A 23344-nucleotide genomic window follows, 5' to 3' on the forward strand; every position below is an offset into this window, starting at 1 on the left:
CATGTGTAATTTTGGTTGTAGCCAACAATTTTCTAACTTCTCATCTCTTTTATACCTCTTTTCAAGCTCTTGTAACCCTTTGTATAAATTCTGTGAATCCCCTTGACACTACTAGGTTGACTTGCTGTCCGCATTTTTTTTTTTTTGCACCCTTCATGCTATCACATTCAGATATTTTGGTTTAGAATTGTGCTATTTTCTTTCCTCTTTCTGTCTCCACTGAAAGTATGCAGCTTTTTCTCATTTAGAAGCAGAAAAAATATGTTGAAAATAATTCACTAAAGATTAGTAGGTAAGAAATGGTCATTATATTTCATTGTGAGGATTTTTTTTTAGTCAAGAAAGGCTTGAAGGCTGGATAGTATCTTAATTTGAGAAACAAAGTTCTGTAATATTAGCTTCTAAGCGCACAAGTCTGGGGCATATTTGCCATGGAGAGACATTTTGAAGATCCTTCCAGTCACTTGTGGAGGCAGCTACCTTCACTATCTATGTGACATTTCAGCTATTCCTGCGGTAAAAATCCACACAGAACTGTTGCTTGCACCTTTTCTTTTTCTCTGCTATTCTCTTTGACTTCAGCTACACAACAGTACACACGTACACAAAGTCTTGATTAACCGTTAAATTTTTAAACAATTTTTAAAAATATGTGATTGTTGGGAAGGCAAGTTGATGAACAGAAGTGGAGTGCAGAGAGAGATGTTTCATCAGCCTGTTCACTCCCTAGAAGTCTGTGATGGTTCAGGCAGGGCTAGACCAAAGGTAGGGTCCTGGAAATCCATCCATTGACTGGCAGTGACCCAAGCACTTGGATCATGACTTGCTTCTTTCTGGGTGCATTAGCAGGTTACTGAATCAGAAATGGGACAGCTGGCAGTTGAACTAATGTTCTAGTATGGGATCGTTGGCATTGCAAACAATGCCTTAACTTACTAGATACAGGATTCTGATTTAAGTTTTAAAGTTTGAAATTTAAATTTTTGCCTTTAAAACAAAATCTTGTCCTGAAGCTTTTCATCATATTGCATTCTAAGTTAAAAATACAATTAATGTCCAATCTTAGAAGGTGCTTTTGGGAGGGTAGAAGGCCTGCTTCATCTTTGTGAATAAGTATTATGATTTATTAACACAACTATGATTTGGTTTTTAAGGGTCTTGAAGCTTTTTATCCTTGGAATTTCTAGGAATTTTGATGGGTCCTTTTTATGGAACTATATAAATTGAGGACTAGAGAAGTTGAGAGAGCTAAACTAGACTGTGTTGTGAGTTGCTAAGTGGGGAAGGGAGCATTTTGTCCCAGAGTTAAAATTAGTGCACTCCCACATCTCTGCATACTAGACAAGTTCTACCATTCAAGGCTGGGACGGAGGAGGGGAAGAGGTTACCAACAGCATTCTGGCTGATGCAGTGGGTTTGTCGAGGTCACACAGAAGAGGAAGCGTACGTCTCGGTAATGCTTTGATTTGTCGGTGTGTGATTTATACTCTCAGTTAGACAAGCTGCTCTCTTCCCTTGTTCTCTAACAGGCAGCCTCATTGCTGGAAATGACTGTCAGCTGCTTGCGCTGCATAGCCATCGTCACATGCCTCACCACCGGGGCCTGGGAAGCCTGACCACAGACCAGTGTCTCCAAGGCATGAATAATTAGGGAGGCATAATGGAAGGCACTCACTGCACCCTCCAATTGCATAAGCCCATTACCGAACTCTGCTACATCAGCTTCTATCTTCCGAGGGGAGAAGTCAGAGGCTTTTCCTACAAGGGCACCGTAACTCTAGACAGATCCAATAAAGGTTTTCATAACTGCTACCAAGTCAGGGAGGGGTCAGACATCGTCAGCCTCAGCCGGCAGCCGGCCGAACATCCAGGCGACATATTTTTCAAGCCGACTCCCACAAAAGACATTCTGGCGGAGTTGTACAAGCTCACAGCAGAGAGGGAGAGACTGCTGGCCGATCTGTTGAGCTCAGACCACATCCTGGGGATTACCATGGGGAACCAGGAAGGGAAGCTGCCAGAGCTGTCCGTGAGTCTGGCCCCTGAGGACGACTGTTTCCAGAGCTCTGGTGACTGGCAGGGAGAGCTCCCCGTGGGCTCACGCAATAAGAGAAGCACCCACGGGAACAGAAAACCCCGGAGGTTTGGCGGAAGAAGAGAGAGAACTGAGGAGCTGCCGCAGAAGAGGACAAGAAGGAAAGGGCGTGGGGGCCAAGGACCTGCTGTTTGCATGGGGAAGGACCAGATCTGTTCTAGAAGCTCCCTTCCTTCCAGACTTGGGACTCAGCGTAGGCTTCTCCAGGAAGGAGGAAGTTGGCTCCTGAGTGAGGAGCTTGCTTCCCCGCCACACCAGACAGAGAACTCCCCACCAAATACCTTTAGGATGCTCGATACAGACCTTGGCTTTGGGCGCCCTGGGCTTGGCAGAGGAGCGCAGGACCCAATCTGCAGCTCCACAGAAGTGGCAGAAGATGGTGGGAGGGGCCTGTCTAGGTGGCCTCCTGGCACGCGGTATCAACAAACAGGACTGCCTGAAAGTCACAAGGACCCCAAGAAACATCCAGAGGCAAAGAGGAGCAGGCCAGAGAAGTCAGTTGAAAGGGCTTGCAGGGAAAAACCTGTCTGCAAAGTCGTGGCCAAAGTCCAGGATCTGTCTGCTCATGTGCAAAGAGTGGTCACAGCACATCCTGAGGCTGAGGAAGCTGACTTCCTACCTGGGGCAGACCTGCTCATCCTCCCAGGAACGCAGAGCCCCACGCACTTGGGCAAAGAGCAGCAAGAGTGTGGATCTTCGCCATCAGTGGCAGGAGACTCCATTCGTAGCCCACCAGCTGGTGCTGAGGAGGTTGTGAACAAGGTCCACCTGAAGGTGATAGAGAGCGAGCAGTTGGATGAAGCTACTGAAGGGAAAAAGCTGGGTTTCTGTCTTAGCAAAAGAGCCACCGGTAACCTCCCAGAAACCAGAAGCAAGAGAAGAGCTGGGCCATGTCACAACCTCACTCCCGACTCCCCACAACTTGGAGATGGTAACAGGTGGTCATCACCCCCGGCATCAGCAGCTCCAGGCATGGTATTTAATAATTCATCCCCTCAGTCAGGCACATGCTCCCGGATGTCACCTGTTCCCTCGCCTCTGTCACCAAGGCGCTCCAGTGCACAGCAGCATCACAGGGTCCTTCAGCTCCCTCCACAGCCTGGGGAGAGGGAAGCTGCTCTTCATGACTCTCCCAGGAGAAAGAGTGGTGTTTTTTCTGGGTCTTCCTCTGCTGACATCTTGGAGCCACTGTCCTCTGCAAAGGTCACGGAGACCACAGGAGCCAGCCCGGCCTCCCTCAGAGCAGGCCAACCCCAGCAGGTGCCTGGGGAACAGAGTTTAGGGCCAGACAAGACCGCAGCTGGGGCCCAGTGCCTGTCACTTCCAGGTTAGTCCTTGTTTAAAGTGTTTCTACAACTGTTGTTGGATGATTCAGGAACTATCAGTTTGCTTGTGCTGTTGTGATACTGGGTAATTAACAGGAGACTCAAATTCCTGGCCCTGTTAGCTCACCTCACAGCGAGAAGTGGGAGTGATACAGGGAGTTGTGGAGATGGTGAGGATGGTGTTGATTTAAGGGCTCAGAGGTATAGTCACTTCCAGAAGGAAGGATTTGTAAATGATGTGGTGGGGGACCTGGAAGGAGGGCATGAGACATACTTTATAGCTGCTTCCACGGTTGCCTAACACAAGGACTCTTGGAGGAAGCAGAAATGCTGCAGAGTGAAGTACCAACTTGTCCCTGCCTTTGATGTGAGTGCTGGGTAATCGTGCAGGGTAATTAGCGCCTTGACCTAAATTCTGCTCTTGATACTTTTGGAGTCCTTTTAGGAACTCTGAACAGAAGCACAAAAAGCATGTTGTGCTTCTCCTCCATCTGGTGTTACAAGTTCCTGGTGGCTTTTTTTTTTTAATAATCATTTTTGTAAATGCCATTATTCTGACAAAAACAGAAGAATGAATTCAGTCTCATTTGAAGAAAATTGGTTCAGTTTTTAAAAATTGTTTTTTAACCAACACAAACAAGCTGTTTATTCTCAACCTATTTTATTTATGGGTGCCTGTTGTTAACTAGGATATACAAGAGGTACTGTCCATCTCATCTGATTGGCTTGCTAAATGTATTTGGAAATTTTACGTGAAGATAATTTTGGGGCATTCCTTAAGACCAGAAAAGCAATATGTAAGAAGTGTCAATCCTGTGTTTCTCACAATTTCCAGGCTATTGTGGCCAGATGCTGAGGGTTTCAAGTGGCATTGTGTAGGTAATAGGCTCGTTGTCAATGCTTTCTTTCAAACAACATATGGCCAATGGTTTGTCTAGAGAATAGCTCTTTAATATGATATATGATGTTTTAAATATGAGAAAAAGGTTTGTGCACAATTTTTGAGATAAAAATACCTTCCTTCTGTTCATTTTGAATGTGTGATGTTTTATACATTTCCTGAAATCATTGAATCAGGAATGGTTCTTTGAAAATGTGGTAAATGCTTTTCAGTTTGTTTTTGCAAAATGTCAGTCATACTGCTTTCCTTATACAGTCTGTCTGATTCACCAGGAATGCAGAGAATTGTAGCTTGTGGATTGTTTATCATCAAATCTTAGTGATGCAAATTGTTGCTCCTTGTGGGATCTGAGGACTTGGGAATAGTTATTCTTGGCAAGAAAGCTCTTAGAAATTATTAGGTGAGAGATGTGTGGAGGTTCCGTGTGGAATACCTACCTGAACGTATCTCAAAGGCCATTTTTACAAATCGCCATGAGCTGGGATTTGTGTGTACTGCGTATTAGGAAACTGTACATTACACATTATTGATCTTCAGTAATGCTCATCCCTGACCTTAATTTAGAATTCTCTTGTTATTTTGTTGCTTTTTTCTATGTAAAATTCTTATAAAAGCTTTGTTGTACCTGGGTCAAGACAAGCAGATTGGGAGCATTCAATTCTGTACTAGTGACTGACCATGAGTGCACTGAGAGATGGCTACTCTTTTTCTGGGCTTGTCCATACAGTTGATCATCATCATTTCTTTCACGTTGACCTGCACCTTCATGGGAATCTAAAGTGGTGCTTTTGGGTTCTGGTCACAGGAGTCATAGGGATCCTGCTGTACTGTTAACGTTATGGAAAGGAGGGGCGTAAAAGCAGGACAGAGGTTCCTCTGGCTTACACTGAGACTGCTCCCCTAGGGCATCCAAAGATGATCTTTCATCAGCCCTTTTATGAAAAGCTTCAAGGGCAGAGTTTTCCAGATGACATTGTGGATCTCTGTTCTCTATTCTTGTTCCCATTTCTCTCTTCACTTTTGTGACTTCCCTGTAGCCAAGAATCCTCTTCTATTCCAGATCCTTTTGTGACTTCCTGCAACTGGAGGGTCCATGTTGGAGGCTGCCTTTGTCTTTGGCTGGTCTTCTGCCACCCTGTTTCAGCAGAGGCCTCAGGTAGCTTCCAGCAGCCCAGAGGAGTGGGTAATTCATTCACTATCACCACACAGTGGTCCTTTAACTGAACCCAACTCCCACTCTTCTCCCATGTTAGCTATTAACCAGGTGGGAGTTTATGATCTGTGGACACTTATTTCCTGTGGAAACAATCTGTAGGATTTTTTTCTTAATTGAAGTGAAGTGATTAAGATTTTCAGAAGTTCTCATTAACTACTCAAGCAAGAGATTAAGTCTGGCAAAGACTTTCCAGTTGGAAGATTCTTTAGTGTTACAGACAAGTGGTAATTCCCAGGAAAGGATACAATCCACATCTCCTTTTCATCAAGTAATTGGAGCTGACATCATCTCTATCCAGCAGGAATAGCAGAAGGTTATTAAGAGGCTACTGATGTTCTTTTGCCATGGGGTTTGTAATTTTTCTTACTCTTCATTCCAGAAAATTCCAGAAATTTCTTATTTGATGTTGATAAGATCATCTAGGGAACAATGAATGGTAGCGACATTTGTTCTTGGAATTTATTTTATAGTGATTTACTTTGGTGATGGAGACAGCTGTAGAATGTTCCTAAACCTTACTGAATATGGTATTTCTCTGCTCTTGAGCAGTTCTAGTCATGCCAACCTACACCTCTGTGTCCTTGGGCCTTGGTGCTGGAATTCCTTTCCGTTTTGTTCGCTCTCAGTTTCCTTTGATCTGAAGAAGATTCCTTGAATGTCAGAATCATGTGGCACTTGGCTTACCACACTCCAGAGATGCCTAGTATCTTATGCAGTCCAAAACAATCTTGTGATCTTTCTTCCTTTGATTGAAATAAATGAGAAGAGTAATTAGCCTGAGGCATAGTTCTTGTTATTGAGTATCATTTGATCAGTTCTTATGACCATCAAAAATGTGACTGAAGTGAACTGATTAGGGGTTGAGAAGCACACATGTAATAGATTTGGTTCTATTCTGTATAGTGCTGCTATAAGGGCTTTGAATTCTTTTTGTCTTTAAGAATTTTATTTTTCCTGGATTTCAGCATGCAAAAATGTTTTTATTTGAAAGGATGAATTACACAGAAGAAGAGAAAAACAGCAAGAGAGAGAGAGAATGAGAATCTTCCATCTGCTAGCTTCCTTCCCAAACGGATTGCAATGACCAGTGCTGGAGCTCTCCCATGCCAGGAAGCAGGAGCTTCTTCTGGGTCTCGCATGTGGGTGCTGGGATCCAAGGACTCGTGCCACCCTCCACTGCTTTCCTAGGTCACATGCAGGGAGCTGGATCAGTAATGGAGCAGTCAGGATTTGAACCAGCACCCAAAGAGATGCAGACACCATAGGTGGAAGTTTACCGTGCTATAAAACAGCACAGGCCCCAAAGCTTTGTTTTCTTTCTGGACACACATGATAGGGAGTATAAATTCATTCCATATTAGTTCTGATGCAATTTCAATAGAATTTTAAAGAAGTTTCATAGTAATGAATATATAGTCACTTCTGATAGCTACAGACAGTATGTTGTATATAGAAAATTACCCTGAGTTATTAAAGAGACTTCAGAAAATTGCATATACCATCCTGTACCCATACAAAACATTGTAAGGTTTAAATTGACAAAAAATGTATTACTATACTTCTTTGAGGAATTAATAGGGTCATAATAGAAATTGTATGTAGCTATGGCTTAGCAATACTACTTTTAGGGATTTATCCTACATGAATCTGTGCACCAGTAAGAATATTTGTATAAAAGTATCAACTACAGCATTATTTATAGAGGAAAACCATCTGGAAAAAAGTCTATTCATCAATGGTAAAATGGTTATAGTATGTTTACACCCTATAATATTATGGAGCTTTTCAGAGTATTGTTTAAACTTTATGTTTTAAGACCTCAAATATTATATAGACGTTCTTAATTTTTATAAACTCAGCATTACCTTTCCCCATGTACGAATATGCATCTTTGGTATTTGCTTGAATATCATGGAAAAAGACTGACCAAGCTGTTAATATTCCCCATTGAGGGGCAAGGCATGTGGAAGGAGGGGGAAGATGTAACAAGGAAAGATCCAGAAACATGAGGAAAAGCATTAACTTTTTTTTTTTACAGAGTTTTCCATTATTTCTTTTATTGCAGTGACTGTTTCACTTTTGTGGTATTTGAAGAGTTGGGATTGGGAGATAGGACTGGCTGAGGACAGAATAGAATCCAGAAACCAGCAGGAGAAGGCAGTTGAGAAAGACTCTTAGATTAGACTGGAAAGGGACACTTCGGGCCTGGAGAAGTAAAAGAATGGTCATAGGAATCCAACAGGGGGAGGTTATCAGAGAGAACTGTCTAGTAGGAACAAAGGTTTGTGGTAGAGGTGTTCAGTAGAGAGCATGCTGTGGATATTCTGAAGTCATTCTGTCTTAATTTTGTGTCTATAAATCTCCTCTAACTGCACCAACCAGAAGACAGAGTGTAAGGGAACCAAGGCAGTGGATGTGGCATGCAGTCAGCCTCTTGTACAGTCAGCCTCTTAGGGCTGCAGCTGGTGAGGAAAGATGGGAAGTGGTTCTGGAAGGTCATGTATGTTGCTAGATGATACAGATGAATTGGGCCAGGAAGGCCCAGGTAAACACTGACTTCCAATTCCCTTTGAGGGAGCTCTTTCACTGGGATGATCATTCCAGGAGTAGATTGTAAGAGGCTGAAGGTGAGCAGGTGATGAAGCACTAGAAATACTGGTTATGAGTTGTGCCCCAATTTATTGATAAATGGATGTAGATTGACAGAATGGTGGTGTGTTTTTTTGTTTGAAGGGCAGGTAGACACAAAGAATGTTCTCTACTGGTCTACTCCTCTGGCTGCCTGCAACAACCTGCCTTCGCTGCTAGGCCGAGGAGAAGATTAGGAGCCAGGAACTCGGTCCACTTCTCCCAAGTGGGTAGCAGGGATGAACTACTTGACCTATCACTACAGCATGGCTGGGTCTATACTGGCAGGAAGCTGAAGATCTGGAACCAGAGTTGGCGCTTGGAATTGAATTCAGGCAGTCCTGCTTGGCCTATGAGTGTCCTAACCAGTGTCTGGGTCCCCTCACTAAACTTCCTTTCCAATAGAATGGTTTTTTAAACAAGCAACAGGATAAGGGAAACTGTGTCTATTTGTGGAGGATGTGTTTTGTTATTGAAAAATGGTACTGGGTGACTACAGCCATTTCCTTTCTTTTTCGTATGACTCTCGGCCTCTAAATTTAATTAGGTTGACTGTTTCTTATGATTAAAAGTCCACGTATGGAGAACGTGATGAGTTAGAAGTTCTTGTCATGCAATTTTCAATCATGATTCAGAAAAAAGTTAACCAAAAATTTAGCTGAATTTTAAAGTACAAAGGTTTTATATTTAACAATGATCAATATCATATTGTGTCTGATTCCTTTTTATGAAAAGTACAAAGAGATTTAAAAATATCTTCTCCAGTTATTCGAATTAAGAACAGCTAATTAGCATTTGAAATATGTAATCAGGTTTCTACCAATGAAGTTTGTATTTTGAAGTTAGCAACCAAATGAAATAAATGATGATTGTTTTTGTCATTTGTTCTTTTAAAGGAGAATATGTTTCAAAGGCTGAGGTCACTGGTAAGATCAGATGTTTTAAAATCCCAAGCCAGCTGTATCCTATGTGATTTAAAATTTTTTTTTTTAATTTTGATGATCTTTACATAGTAGATTAGGGCTCAAAGGGTCAAGGGCTACAGGAAAGTGGTTAAGATTCTGCATTCTCTTTTTTTCTTCCTGTATCTCTGGGCAGGGGAGAGACAAAAGGAGAAGCCACACCCACCCTCCCGACCATCCCAGGGTCCCTGATATGGGGCATGCTCTGAGAGCACTGCTCAAGTGGTTGCAGTAGTTCAGCTGTTCTGAATTGCGGCCCATCTCGCCGTTCCAAGCACAATGAAATCTCTTCAGAATCTACTGGCTGACATAGTCCACCTTAGCGTTTCCACTTGCCCCGATTTTCACTGCCAACACTTGGCTGGGGTAATTGATCAATTTATTTTGTACTATGTTGTAATTTTTTGTTTGTTTACCCTGACTGAAGTTGAGTTGCAGCTCCAGGGTAACCCCTTCTGAATTGTTTTCCACTTGTCTCTTTTTCTATTATTGGATCCAGAGTTCAAAGTTTTATGTTGGGGTTCCAGTCTGTATCTTGGACCACGTACAAGTGCTTTCTATTTATAAACATTTCACTTTGCATAGTTTTCCACAATTTCTCTGACTGTAGTCACTGTGTCACTTTAGTGGTATTTGAAGAAGCAGGAATGCAAGATAGGACTGGTTATTGTTTCTAAAGACAGAGAAATAATATTAGTAACACTAAAAGTGGTACCCACTGATTATGCTAAAAGAGAAGGCCACTTTTAAAACCATTCATGGGCTCACTTCACTAATGACTGATACAGCCTGTCTGGGCTAGGCTAAAACAAGGAGCCAGAACTGCCATCCAGTTCTCTCACATGTGTGGCAGGGATCCAGGTAGTGGATCGTATTCTGCTGCTTTCCTGGCACCTTAGCAGGGAGTGGTATTGGAAGCAGGACAGCTGAAACATCAACCAGTACACTGATATGGGATGTCTGAGTTGCAACCGGTGGCTTAACACACTGCTCCACAATCGTGGCTCAGGAGTACTTTGTGAAAACAGTAGGCATCATGGGCTTCATGGGCTTCCTCTAGATAGCTGTTATCAGGCAACGACTGTTACCCATCTGTCATTTTGTCTACATTCTCATTGTTTATGTGGCTAATAACTTCTGCTAGATGATTCTTCGTTGGGAGTCTTCTGTGTATATGTGGCCCCAGGGCCCCAGGCAATACTGTTGCACAGAAGGCTCTGGAGGAGGTTTTTTGTTTGTTTTCTTTCCTCTCTCACTGCAGTCATAGATTATTCTGGTACATCAAACTGGTGCTCTCTTCAATTTTATAGGAAAGTTCTTTCCAGTCTTACAGGAAAGAACTTGAAACCAGAGCATAATAGGAATTCAGATGTGTCTATGGGATGTAGACAGATTAGTGGGGTCCTGAAGAATGTTGGGCAACAGGGAGACAAGTACCGTAGGGAATATGTCTGGCCCCAAGTGTCTTTCTCATCCTCCATGGAGTCCCTTCATCTCAGAGAAGGCTGGGCGCCGGAGCCAGAAGCTGAGCAAGGGTTTGAGATGCTGAGGTTCAGGTATTTTTATTATTCATGTTACAGAGTTGTAAGAGCCTCCAGGTTTTATCTATTTTTCTTAAAATTCCATATTCTTGTTTGTTTCTTTTAAATATAAATTAAAGTTTGGAGCTTTGTGTTCAAAAGGAGAGTCCAGATATAATCCTGGGCCTGATGAAAGCTGTTGGTCGCTAGGGCAGCTCCAGTGGAGCCGCAGGGAGTAAATAGCACAGGCAATTGAGCTTTGGCTGCGTCCTTCCTGGGGTTTAGCTCTGTCTGGGCATGTCTGATAATTAGACAGTGGAGCCTACAGAGTCTTTGCTTGAGGGCTTGCAGAATCACCATGAGGCAGAGCTCCTCATCAGGAAAACAAGTATTTGAGTCCCATCAGGGGACACAAGTTCAGAGGGGAAGGAAGACACTGGAAATGGCATGACAAGTGTATCCAGGCTTTCTGTGGCCTCAGCCCCATGACTCATGTCTGGTTGCTTGGGAGGGAGAGCTGCAATTAAAAACAACAATGTGAAAATGTAAAGTGATGTTACTATAATTTATTAAAGATACTGAGGATGTACTAAATATAATTATAAAGCTGTGCATGCAGAGTCTCTACTTGGGATGCATGGTGTGACAGAGTGTGGCAGAATAAAGTAGGTTTATTTCCCCCAAGAAAGTGGGAAAGGTAGGCAATTAGAGGCCCTTTAGCAGTCAGAGCAAGACCAGATGAGGGAGGAGATTACCTCTGATTTCTAAAATTTGAAGAAATTGCTGTAGGGAGAAGAGGAGCAACAAAACTGGAAGCCAGTGAAATAGTTATATTTGTGTCCTGTTATCTCTCCGAATTCAGTTTCTCAGAGGAATCATATCAAATTTACAGAATTCTTTCAAGAACCAAAGGAAATAATGTCAATGAAAATGCTTCATAAAGCATTAGACAATACCACCTCTTCAATCAGTATAGGTGGGTTTGGAAGTGATTTTTTGTTTGCTTGCTTTTTGATGTCTCAGTACTGATGAGTATCAGAATCTGGGGAAGGAGGAATGTGAAAAATTGGATTAATATGTACTAGGTTGGGCTGGCACTGCGGCATTTCACACTAAACCTCTGTCTGCAGTGCTGGCATTCTATATAGGTGTTAGTTCAAGACCCAGCTGCCTGCTAATGGTTTGGGAAAGCAGCAGAGCATGGCCCAAGTGCTTGGACCCTGACATACATGTGGGAGACCCGGAAGAAGCTTGGCTCCTGACTCTAACTGGCACATCTCTGGCCAGTTGTGGTCGTCTGGAAACTGGACCCAGTGGGTGGAAGATCTCTCTCTCTCTGTGTTTGGTCTTCTCTCTGTAACTCTACTTTTCAAATAAAAAGTAAATGAATATTTTAAAAATATGTACTAGGTTGTAGCTAGATAGGAATGAGAAGTTTTGAGAGTTCTGTTGTACAAAAGGGTGGCTATAATAGTGTTAATGTAGTATATTATTTCTACACTGAAGAGAAACTAAAAATTTTTGGATTTTTTTTCCATGAAGAAATGTTGAATGTTTAAGGAGATTAAATACATTTACCCTGATTCGATATTACACAATATCCACAATGTATTTATGTACTAAAGGCTGTTGTAGCACCTAGTATGTTTACTTTTTTATATCTGTATTTTTTATTAAGAGCAAAAATTTTAAACATCCCATTTTGGTATTTTATAGTAATTCAGTGATGCTACAAATAAGTCATAGCTCATCACCAGTTTGTGGTTTCTTGTTTAGTTTGTAGGTTTCTTGGTTTGCCATTAATTAGAGCTACTATATGCTTCAACTTGAGAGTATTTAAGAGTATGTATGTAACATTGCCATTGGTCTCTTATTATTTTGTGTGAAGATTAATAATATATTTTCCATATAACTAGCTATTTAAGCAACAGGGCTGAGAACATACATCATACTATTGATGTGTTTCCTATATAATCCAGTTTATTAGCCTAAAGTTTAGTCAAGACTTTTAGATTAGTTTTGAAGATTTATTTATTTTTATTGGACTGCAGATCAGATTTACAGGGAGAGGGAGAGACAGAGAGAAAGGTCTTCTGTCCACAGATTCACACCAGAAATAGCCACGATGGCTTGAGCTGAGATGATCCAAAGCCAGGAGCCAGAAGTTTTTTCCAGGTCTCCCATAAGGGTGCAAGGTCCCAAGGCTTTGGGCCATCCTCTGCTGCTTTCCCAGGACATAAGCAGGGAATAGATATGAAGTGGAGAATCTGGGACATGAACTGGCATTAATATGACATCCCAGCACTTGTAAGATAAGGATTTAGCTGCTGAGCTGTTGTGACTGGTCCAAGTTATTTAGATTTCTTAATTAACTTATGTAATAAAAGTGGAACTTGGATTGCCTGTTTTATTAATAATGCAATTTCAATATGATATAAATTAAAAATTAAAGTAGCAGCAAAAGAAAAATGAGATGCTGTGCTTACCAATTGTCTTGAAACACTGCTGGCATGAAGCTTTGTCAGTTTATACAATTGTTGGTGTTCTCCTGATTTCCAAATCTACTTTGATTAAGGCCACAAGTTTGGACCTTGGACATCTGCATCTTATCACATTACTGTACTCATTTTTAATATTCTCGCATTGTTTGAGGTGTGACTCTTGATTCCCCATTTAGCTATTTTGGAATCTCGTATCTTATAATTTGAATGAATAATTTCTTGTTTCTTGAATAGTAGGTCAATATATGCTGATATTAAAAAGTTGAGATTCTTGAATTTAATTAAGAAGCATCTTAGTTGCCTCCTTAGTGCAGTATCAGCACCTCAGTCTCATAATTAAAAAGCATCGTTCTGATTTACAGTAACATTGTATGGACTGTGAGTGATGGGTTGCCCTTAGGAGTAATCAGATAAAATGAGTGGAAATTCCACCATTTTATGTGCCACTCTACAGTGTAAGAAATCTTGTGCCTGTTATGCTTTTAGCATTCCAAGTATATTAGGAAACAATTTTTACAGGTGATTTAGTACATAAGAATTGGAATATATGTCACTTTAATTTATTCTTAAAAACTTTCCTCAAAGACAGCAATAGTGTCACGATCATTATTGTATGGCCAGAATCAGTTTCATTTAGTGTAAACAGAATGTTCTCAATAAGTATTTTATTGAATAAATGAACAAGTGAATGGGTAAATGAACTTGGTCTGCAACTAGGTAGCAGGAACACATTTTCCCCATTTATACTATGTTGAACAACTTGAAACTAGTTTCATAGCATATCACATAGTTATTCTCAGCATTGGAGCCTAATTTTGCTAGATACAGCTTTATTTTTGTAAACTATTGTTAAAACCGTTCACTTCTGCATAGGTTAGGAATCTGATGGAAATGAAACTTGGTGAATCTTGGGTGCTCAAGGCCGTGTCTAATTTCAGTGAACAAAGAAACTTCTCTTTTAATTGGAAAGACTTTACAATGTGATCAAGAACAGATCTTTTTGAAAAGTGAAATTTAACTTTACTGCCTGAGCAAGTAATTGAAGGGTAGTCAAGTGATAAAACTTGAAATAGAAACCAGAAGTGGATTATGGTTTCATGTATTTCACTGGTCACAGATTAACTGTGTTGTATTATGTATGATCAAAGGGCAGTACATTTTCCCTGGGATACACTTTGTGACTCAGACTGTTGGTGAACCAGAGGCTGGAAAGGTATTTTTAATTCTTCTAGGCTGTGATTCAAGGGGGTCCAGCCAGTTCCATCTACTGGGTGCATAATGGCCACCATTGAAGTTGACCTCATAGCTGTAAAGACTATTGTTAGAAAATTTGTGTACAGTGCAATTATCAGTTGGGTTTGGGGAGATGTGATTTATTTTCAAAAACTATGCATAAAACTCATTGTAAGTCATTATATTAATTTGTCCATAAAGGCCCTATTATTACCTAGCAGAGCAGGATCCTCACAGAACGGTGGTGGAGCAGGTTTCTGAGAGTAGAAGCAGAAATCAAGGGCAGGAAAGGAATGGGCAGATCTGGATGGTGGCGTGGGAGTTTGACACACTCTAGAGATACCAGAGATCTTAATTACATCTGCAAAATCCTTTCACCTTTGTCATAAAGTGTAAGTTACTCCACAAGTGGTAGGACGTCTTATGCACAACTTTTGCTTCACTGGAGGAGGGGGGGGGGCGGGTTTTCTGGGTGTGCCTAGCAAGAAATAGAAGTCTTGGGGAGTACTTCAGAGTTCTGCTTATGACAGTATCCTTGCATCGTGTAAGACTTTCTGTTCCTTTTCTGTCCCCAAAACTTTAGCCGTGTATATCTGTTATGGTTTGCTCACACTCATTATAGTGATCCATTGTAGTTGAGTCACACTCATAAGTATACTAAATACACTAGTGTCTTTGTGTTCTAGAACTTCAAACACTAGCCCTACAATCTGTCAGAAGATTGATAACTTCCTCAGTTTCCTCAACTGTAATTAAGATTGATAATTGATAATATATGGATATGATTATCTATGTATATATGTACATTCACTTATGAGTAATTTAAAGGAGTTGGCACAGTATTTAGCAGAATGTTTTACATATTATGTTTAGTATTTCTTACCAGTGGTTTTATTTTTATATTTTATTTCTCCATATTGGATAAACTGGCAACATTTCTATTCAATTTTTCAAAATCCATCCTAACTTTGGTTATGTAAAATGTCAGTGTTTGTATAATGCTGGAAATCGGGTGAGGGATTCCAAGACTTTTCTGTGCTTTAACTTTTCAGTAACTCTGAAATTCTTTCAAAATGAAAAAAATCTTTTTAAAAAAGGCCCTGAATGTTATCTGCATTATAAAGCCTTCTGCCTTTTCCCTTTGTATAATGAACACTAGCCCCTCTATATTCTCATGGGACTTTATAAACATGGTGTCTATCACATTGCATCCTACTTTATCTATAACATGTCTAGAATCCAGATGTGTGGAAGCAGGTGATACTTTTCTTTATCTTTTTAAAAAAGATTTATTTATTTTTATTGGAAAGTCAGATATACAGAGAGGAGGAGAAACAGAGAGGAAGATCTTCTGTCCGATGATTCACTCCCCGAGTGGCCGCAACAGCTGGAGCTGAGCTAATCCAAACCCAGAAGCCAGAACCCTCCTCCGGGTCTCCCACGTGGGTGCAGAGTCCCAAAGTCCTGGGCCGCCCTCAACTGCCCTCCCAGGCCACAAGCACGAAGCTGGATGGGAAGCAGGGCTGCTGGGACCAGAACTGGTGCCCACATGGGATCCTCAGCGTGCAAGGTGAGGACCTTAATCGCTACGCTATCATGCTGGGCCCTCTTCATCTTTTCATCTCTTAAGTAAATAGTATCAAATCTGACATAGCTTACAGTACATATTTCATAAATGCTCTCCCAATAATTGTTGAATGAATGTTTTCATTTATTGTACATGAGAGATTCTCTGATGACAAATGAGATGTGATTCTAGGAAATGTAGATCTATGGGAGAGTCAGCGTAATACAGCCAAGAGTTCTGAAAATGTGATCCCTGAACAAGCAGCTATTATTAGCTACAACTACATACTTGCTGACATGCTGTTTCTTTGGCCACATTCTCTAGACTTACTGAATAAGAAACTCTGGGGTTTGGGGCTAAACTGTCCATGTTTTAATACATAGGTAGAGATCATGATAAAATAGAAATTATTAGGCTAACATATATAGTGTTATGTTCAAGGGCTTTGGAAGCTTTTATGCATTAATTTTTATCAGAGGAAAGTGATATGGATGTTTTATTTGTGATAAATATATTCCCATTAAGCCATTTTTACCGTGATCTTTAGTGATTGATATGGACTATCAGATTTAGGGACCTAAACACTTGCAAACATAAACAAATTTCTTAAATTTTTCATTTAGTTTTGGCTAACAAACTTTTAAGCATTTCTTTTATTTGGCAAAGTGTAATGCTACTTATAAACATTTCCTGATCTAACATTTGTTTCTGTTATTTTATTTTTTTTACTTTTAATCATAACCATTATGATCGCCAAAGAAATGTACCTGCTTGCCAAGTTCCTTTGCTGTCGTGGTGTGCAAAGTGCTATTCCTCCAAAGGGTGTTTACACATCCCTTAGTCTCCCAGTAGATAACTTAGGTAACTAGCTTTATGTCATCAGCAAATAATGGTTGCATTATGGGATTTTATCTCCTGTATAACCAAGATCTGCAGTCACACATCTGCTGCTTTATTGTGGAGAGGAGCAGAGCTTCTAATTCCTTTCTGGGTGAATGTGTTGAGACTGCCATGATACTGTATGGACAATCCCACAAAGAGCTTGAGCGAGGAGAGCATCTTCTACAGGTGCTCTGCTGCAGGATGGGTCCACCTGAGCCTCTCTCTGCTCCAGGAGGAAACCTACTTCCTCGCATCCTTCAGACAGCTTGGTTTTTTCAGAAATCTTGGGACTACCCTCTCAGAAGCCACCTGCCTTTTTGGCAGATTTTTTCCTTAATCATGCTAGGTAGATAATCCATACAGCTGTTCCATTGGGGTAAGGCCAGGAAGAAATCCCTGCCTTGAAATCGGGAAACTGAAATTCAAATTCTGCCCCTGTAAATTATAAGTCATGCCTTTGAGCAGGATCAGTCAATCAACAGGGTTGATGATACTGCTGTTCTGGAATTGTGAAATTAAATCATCCCGTGTCCATGAGAGTGCTTTTCAAATATAAGAAATGAGCGTCACAAATGGGATCCTCAAAAAGAGCAGTCGCTTTTCAGTTACTCTTAGCGGGGTAGTCTCTATGTCAGAGAGATTCAAAGCAAAGTACACATTCTCAGCAGACCACAGCTTCAGAAACTGCATTTATTTTCAAATCTACCCCAGGGTCATAATTTATTGTCACCCCTTCCAGGTAGGGAACCAGCAAAGGTTAGTAACTTGATCATTGTACTTCAAGTAAAATGCTTCTGGCAATAGAGAAAAAGTGACTCTGGCAATAGAGAAAAAACAGGGGTGAGAAAACGGGTTTGTGCTTGTCTTTGGGGTATTAAGGGGCAGATTCTAAAACTCTATGAATTCAAAACTGGATGAATTTAGTCGACTCTGATGTTGGATGAGCACTGTGAGGTTCCTGCCCTGAGTGACTGGAAAGACAATTGTTAAAACATGCTGGTCTGCAGTCAGCTGAACAGCTGTGCTTGTATTGTTAATTCATAGAGCTGTGTCAGATATTTGAAAGATGCTATTGCCAAATGAGATTATCTATGAGAGGCCAGGATTGAAATATTTAGAAATTGTGTCATAGGAAAAATAGTTCAATCAAACAGCAGGCCTAAAAAGTGGAAAAGTGACACATGACCCAGGAGGCATGGTAGATGCCCTGTATGCCACTCAGGGTACCCCTTCATCCTCTTAGCTGCTGGGAATGTTGCTGGCTGGTGGTTTACAGTCAAGTCCCTCCAGCAACATTCCCAGCAGCTAAGAGGTTCACGGCCTCGGACAAAGCAGCTCCTTCTGGAGAGGACAGGCAGCATGGACCTTTCTTGAGGTTGGTCCTGGTCTGCAGGTGAAGGTGCAGAAAGCCTGGTCCAGTTGACATGGACGGGTGACTCCAAGGGCTATCCTGCTTCAGAGATCCCTGTGTGATCAGCTGAGGCCTGTCGCCTCTTTCAGTGTTGCCACTCTCTTTTTATTCTCCCTGACTGTTCCCCACCAAGAGGTGTGTGGACATCCATTCTTAGAATATTTCCCAAGAATTTCTAATTGCAGTATTACATGACTTGACATGACAAAACCTCCACCTCCAATGGCTCCAGTTATTTGCTGTTGAGAGAGGTTCTTACTCAGTATTAGCAAAGGGATTCTTAAAAGCAGAAACCAGAAAACAATAGTGTTGGTAAATACATCTATGCTAAAATAATATTAAACTTCCTTGACTATGACAGTGTTAACATTTGAAACTTCTTTTTTAAGACTTATTAATTTTTATTGAAAGGCAGATATACAGACAAGAGGAGAAACAGAGAGGAAGATCTTCTATCCATTGATTCATTCCCTAAGTGACCACAACGGGCACTGCTGAGCTAATCTGAGGCCAGGAGCCTGGAGCTTCATCCAGGTCTCCCACATGGGTGCAGGAACCCAAAACTTTGGGCCATCCTCAACCACTTTCCCAGGCCACAAACAGGGAGCAGGATATGAAGTGGGGCCGACGGGGTTTGAACCCTCACCTATATGGGATCCTGGTGCATGCAAGGCGAGGAATTTTACCACTAGGATACTGTGCTGGGCCCAATATTTGAAACTTCTAAAAAATTCTAGGAGAGGTTATTTGTAGCACTTATGTCTCCAAAAGAATTAATGTCAAAAATATGGAGGAAATATTTATAAATTAATTAAAATGAGCAAAGGTGAGACTCATTTTAAGAGATGAATGAGTATATGGAAACATTGCTCTCATTAGCAACAAGAGACATGACAAATGCTTCTATGTCACATCAAATTGAGAAACATTACTTTTGTAGTAATTTTGTTTTCTTTCCTTCTCTCTCTTCCCCTCCTTTGCCTTCCATCCTTTGTTTCTGTGTCTGAGCATTCTGTTTCCATGGAGCCCAAGCACAAATGTCATCTCCTAAAACTCTGTTTGGAGTTCGCCAGTTGCTGTTCCGTGTTCCATGTAATTCTTTCTACTTCTTCCTATATGTAATATTGCTGGGATTATTTTTTTTTCCCTGTAAAACTCTGACACTAGAGGACCAGCCCATAGGTGGTAGGCATCAAATGTTTATCTCTGTAGCTCTGGTGCTCATGGTGATATTAGGAATAAATAGTGGATGGGTGAATGTACCAGTTCCCTGCCCCATAACCTTTCCATAGATCAGTTCTTTTCAAAGTGAGAGCTGAAAAGCCACTCTGTGATGACTGCTTTTATTTCTTTTTGATGTATCCACCAACATTTGTGTAAGATTATTTATAAAGTGTTTTAATTGTTCATCACCTCAGTGTAGAATATGATTGAATGTGGTCCTCATGCTCTCATGCATTAAGCAGACTAAGCAGGAGAATATATTGTTAAGCTACTACTTGCAACACTCACATTCCGTATCAGTTTGCTTGGTTGGAGTCCAGGCTACTTATGATTCAGTGTCCGACTAATGTGCCTGGTATACAGTAGATGTTGGTTGATGTACTCAAGAGTCCTTGTTACCCGTGCAGGAGGCAGGGATGGAATTCCTGGCTCCTGTCTTCAGCCTGGCCCAGCCCCAGATGTTATAGGCATTTGGGGAGTGAACTCGCAGATAAAAGATATCTCTTTTTGTTTTTTTTCTCCGTTGTTCTGCCTTTCATATAAAGTGCAACCTTAAAAAGTAAATAAAAGGTTAAACCAGATCAGCTGGGATTTTACTTTTTTTTTTTTTAACCATAGATAAAAATTGCACAAGTGCGCTAAATAAATTTTCTGTTTTCTATTCATTGCTTTTTTCAGGTGTGTTGCTGCCTACTGATACCCTGAGGATTTATTTTTAATCCTGAACGAATGAAATAAGTATCATTTGCCTAGGGAGATAAAATATGTTCATGTACTTTAAAAAATAAAATATCTACCTCAGGAAATCTTGTCCTTGGATACGTACATCCTGGAGGCATTTGAAATCCTATTTCTTTTTAAAAAGCTGGTGGCAGTTTTACAGACTCTACATGAGAGTGTCTAAGTTAATATTTTTCATTTCTTACAGTGATTATAAAGTATTGCAATGTGAGAGATCCCTTGGCCCCAGCGACTTGATAGTAGAGATAATAAAAATAAGCCTCTGCCTAACGTGTCATAAGCTTTTTAGTGATAGATAGGTCTGATTTTATAACTTCATTTTCAGTACTTTTATTTTCACTATATTTTCACTTTTATATTTCACTTTTATTTTCACTGTCACCACCACTGATTTTTAAAAGTTTTGATTTCTGTTGTTTTATTGAGGTGTAAGCTGACATGTAGATAACTCCTGTTCATGCCTCAAAACAAATGAGGATAAAACTAGAAAGGAACTAGAATCTTAGTCCAGTTTTCTCACCCAGATCTGGGTGGCAGGAAGCCAGTTCCTGTGTTTTCAGGAAGCTGGAGTCTGGAGCCAGGCCTGTACATTGCACGTAGTCCTCTGACATGAGACACAAGCATCTTTACCTCCTGCACCCACGTGGCAGATCCAGAAGAGCTCCTGGTGTTGGATTGGCTTAGCTCCAGCTGTTGTGGTCACTAGGGGAGTGAACCATTGGTCAGAAGCTCTTCCTCTCTCTGTCCCTCCTCCTCTATACATATCTGCCTTTCCAATAAAAGTAAATAAATCTTAAAAAAAACACCTTACCTAATCATTATAGATAAGATTTTGATGCCCAGACCAAGTGAAATCAGAAACAGATGCTTTTAATAGAATGCTACTTTTACAACAATTATTTCTAGTCCATAGCATTATACATTATTGCCAATTGCTATTAAAAATGAGTATATGAATATTAAAATGTGCTGCTATCAAAGTAATTTTCCTCTGATAGTACTGTTTACTAAAGTACTACCTGAACAAATATGAAATTGCATTGCTGAAGCATTTTTATTCCTGACTATAAAATTCTTTTCTAAAATTAAATTTTTGATCAATTCCCTGGGGTTGCTCAGAGTCGATTATTGTAACAAGAAGTCCTTTTTTTAAGAAGCAATGGTGAAATTTTGCTCCAGTGTACACAGTCGCCGTTTTCCCTGCAAACATTTACCAATGTGTCCTCACATCTTCTCCAATTCCTTCATTCCTCCAGAGGAGAAGAGAAGAATCCACTCATCATTCGTTGACGGACTACCAGGACTCTGTTTTTCTGCCTTTCATAACTATAAAATTCTAGAAAAATCAATAATAAGACTAATAAAACAGGGTGGATGAGGACATGAAGAAATAATATTAATTACAATATTTCCAGCTGTGCTAGGCTAATTACATGAAATTTCATTTAATCCTTGGAAGTATGTGTTTTATCATCTCATATCCTTGGAGTGAGTTTGTGAAACTATATGGGATCATTTGAAGGAGGGGTCAGTACCGTGCAGTTTTTTGTTTATTTTTGAGCTTTTATCTTTTATATTCACTAACCCCTTTAAACTCCAACGAGATCAATCAGGTAAATATTCTTTTATAACTGAGGTCATTTGCCAATAGTAGCCGCTGTATAAAAGTCTGATCTACCATCTGTGTCCTAATGACTTCAAAATGCCATCTGTGCTTCTTAGGTTTTAAGGATCAGCATTTATTCTCAAGAGAAACTTGACCTGCTGGCTCATCCTGATCATTTGGAGCTACTACGTGCAATTTCATCCCCTAAGTAAAGAGCTTGTTTTGCTGCCTCTCAGCTCTCAGGTGCAGTCAGGGTGCCACCCTTCTCCTTTGGGGACTCGTGTGTGCTTGTGCAGCAGACCAACTGTAATGGATGTGCGCTCAAGGCTATTTCAGATGCTGATGAGTTAGAAGGGGACTTCAAGACCACAGAACCTGCAGCTATCAGCTGTGGTTGTTCAAAAATCAAGTCCTCTTCCTTATAAGATTGCAGGTATTTCATGGGATAAATGTTAACTTAGGCAGGAATTATTATGATTGGATTGAGGATATAAGATAACTGCTTTAGATCCAGGACAGGATCTCAGAGGAGGTATAGTTTATTGAGGAATTGGAGAAGTTATTTCTTTCCTTTGGGAAAAAGAGGAATTTGCAAAAATTTTAAGTCTGCATTAGTAAAATGGGTATGGATTATCTTAAAACTGTTTAGAGACAGATCATTTCAAAATGTATTCTCTCAACGTTTTCCTGGTTGGCAACTAAACCTTGACTTTACCGCACACAGCCCCACCACTGGAGTATTCTTGGCCCCAAAGCTGATTATATTATATAGAGATTTTAATATCTAAAGCTAACTCCCAATATACAGGAAATGTGGAAGATGCAGGATTAGGTGGAACAATACCGTGAGCAGGCGGACAGGCACTGAGGTGACATTCTTCGAGAAGTCAGAGACATGAAACAAGACTGATTGAGGACATTCTTAAGAAAACTGGTTTTGGAACAAGTTTAAAAGAAATTCAAGAAATACAGCAGCCACCTGTAATGTAAATCCTTTGTTGGAAATATGATCCACCCAAAATATTTTTGAGACAATCAAGGAAATCAAGTATCATTCTGGATTAGTGTTTGGTGATCCTGAGAAATCACTGTTCAATGTGTTGTGTAGGATAACAATTATTTTATTCTGATAATGCCTTTTTAAAAGATTTATTTGTTTTTATTGGAAAGGCAGATACCCAGAGAGAAATAGAGACAGAGTGAAAGATCTGTCCACTGGTTTACTCTCCAAGAGGCCACAGCAGCTGGAGCTCATAGGTGCAGAATCACAAGGCTTTGGGCTATCCTCCATTGCTTTTCCAGGCCACAATCAGGGAGTTGGATGGGAAGTGAAATAATTGGAACATGAACCAGCAGCTACATGGAATCCTAGCATATGCGAGGTGAGGATTTAGCCACTAGGCTATTGTGCTGGGCTCTGTATTTTTTTTAAAGGAAGAATCCTCAGAATCAATAAACTACTTCATTTTGCACTTTACAAAAGCTTCCATTTTGCATACAACTAATACTTAGCTGTTTGTTTTTTATAGACT

General features: G+C 40.5%; 1 protein-coding gene across 2 annotated transcripts in view; it reads left to right on the forward strand.

Moving 5' to 3' along the window:
* Nucleotides 1–1660: 1660 nt before the first annotated feature.
* FMN1 (formin 1) overlaps nucleotides 1661–23344 on the forward strand; it is a 360709-nt gene continuing 339025 nt past the window's right edge. Inside the window, exons 1-2 of one of the 2 annotated variants that reach the window (XM_040969589.1) lie at nucleotides 1661–3405; nucleotides 19431–19439. In XM_040969589.1, the coding sequence (XP_040825523.1) occupies nucleotides 1661–3405; nucleotides 19431–19439 (1754 nt within the window). Of the gene's footprint in view, nucleotides 3423–19430; nucleotides 19440–23344 lie in introns of both variants that reach the window. The other variant, XM_040969588.1, reaches the window with a different exon arrangement.

This window comes from Ochotona curzoniae, unplaced genomic scaffold (genome assembly GCF_017591425.1).
Source record: "Ochotona curzoniae isolate NIBS_2020 unplaced genomic scaffold, NIBS_Ocur_1.0 scaffold_4701, whole genome shotgun sequence".
Classification (NCBI taxonomy): Eukaryota; Metazoa; Chordata; class Mammalia; order Lagomorpha; family Ochotonidae; genus Ochotona; species Ochotona curzoniae.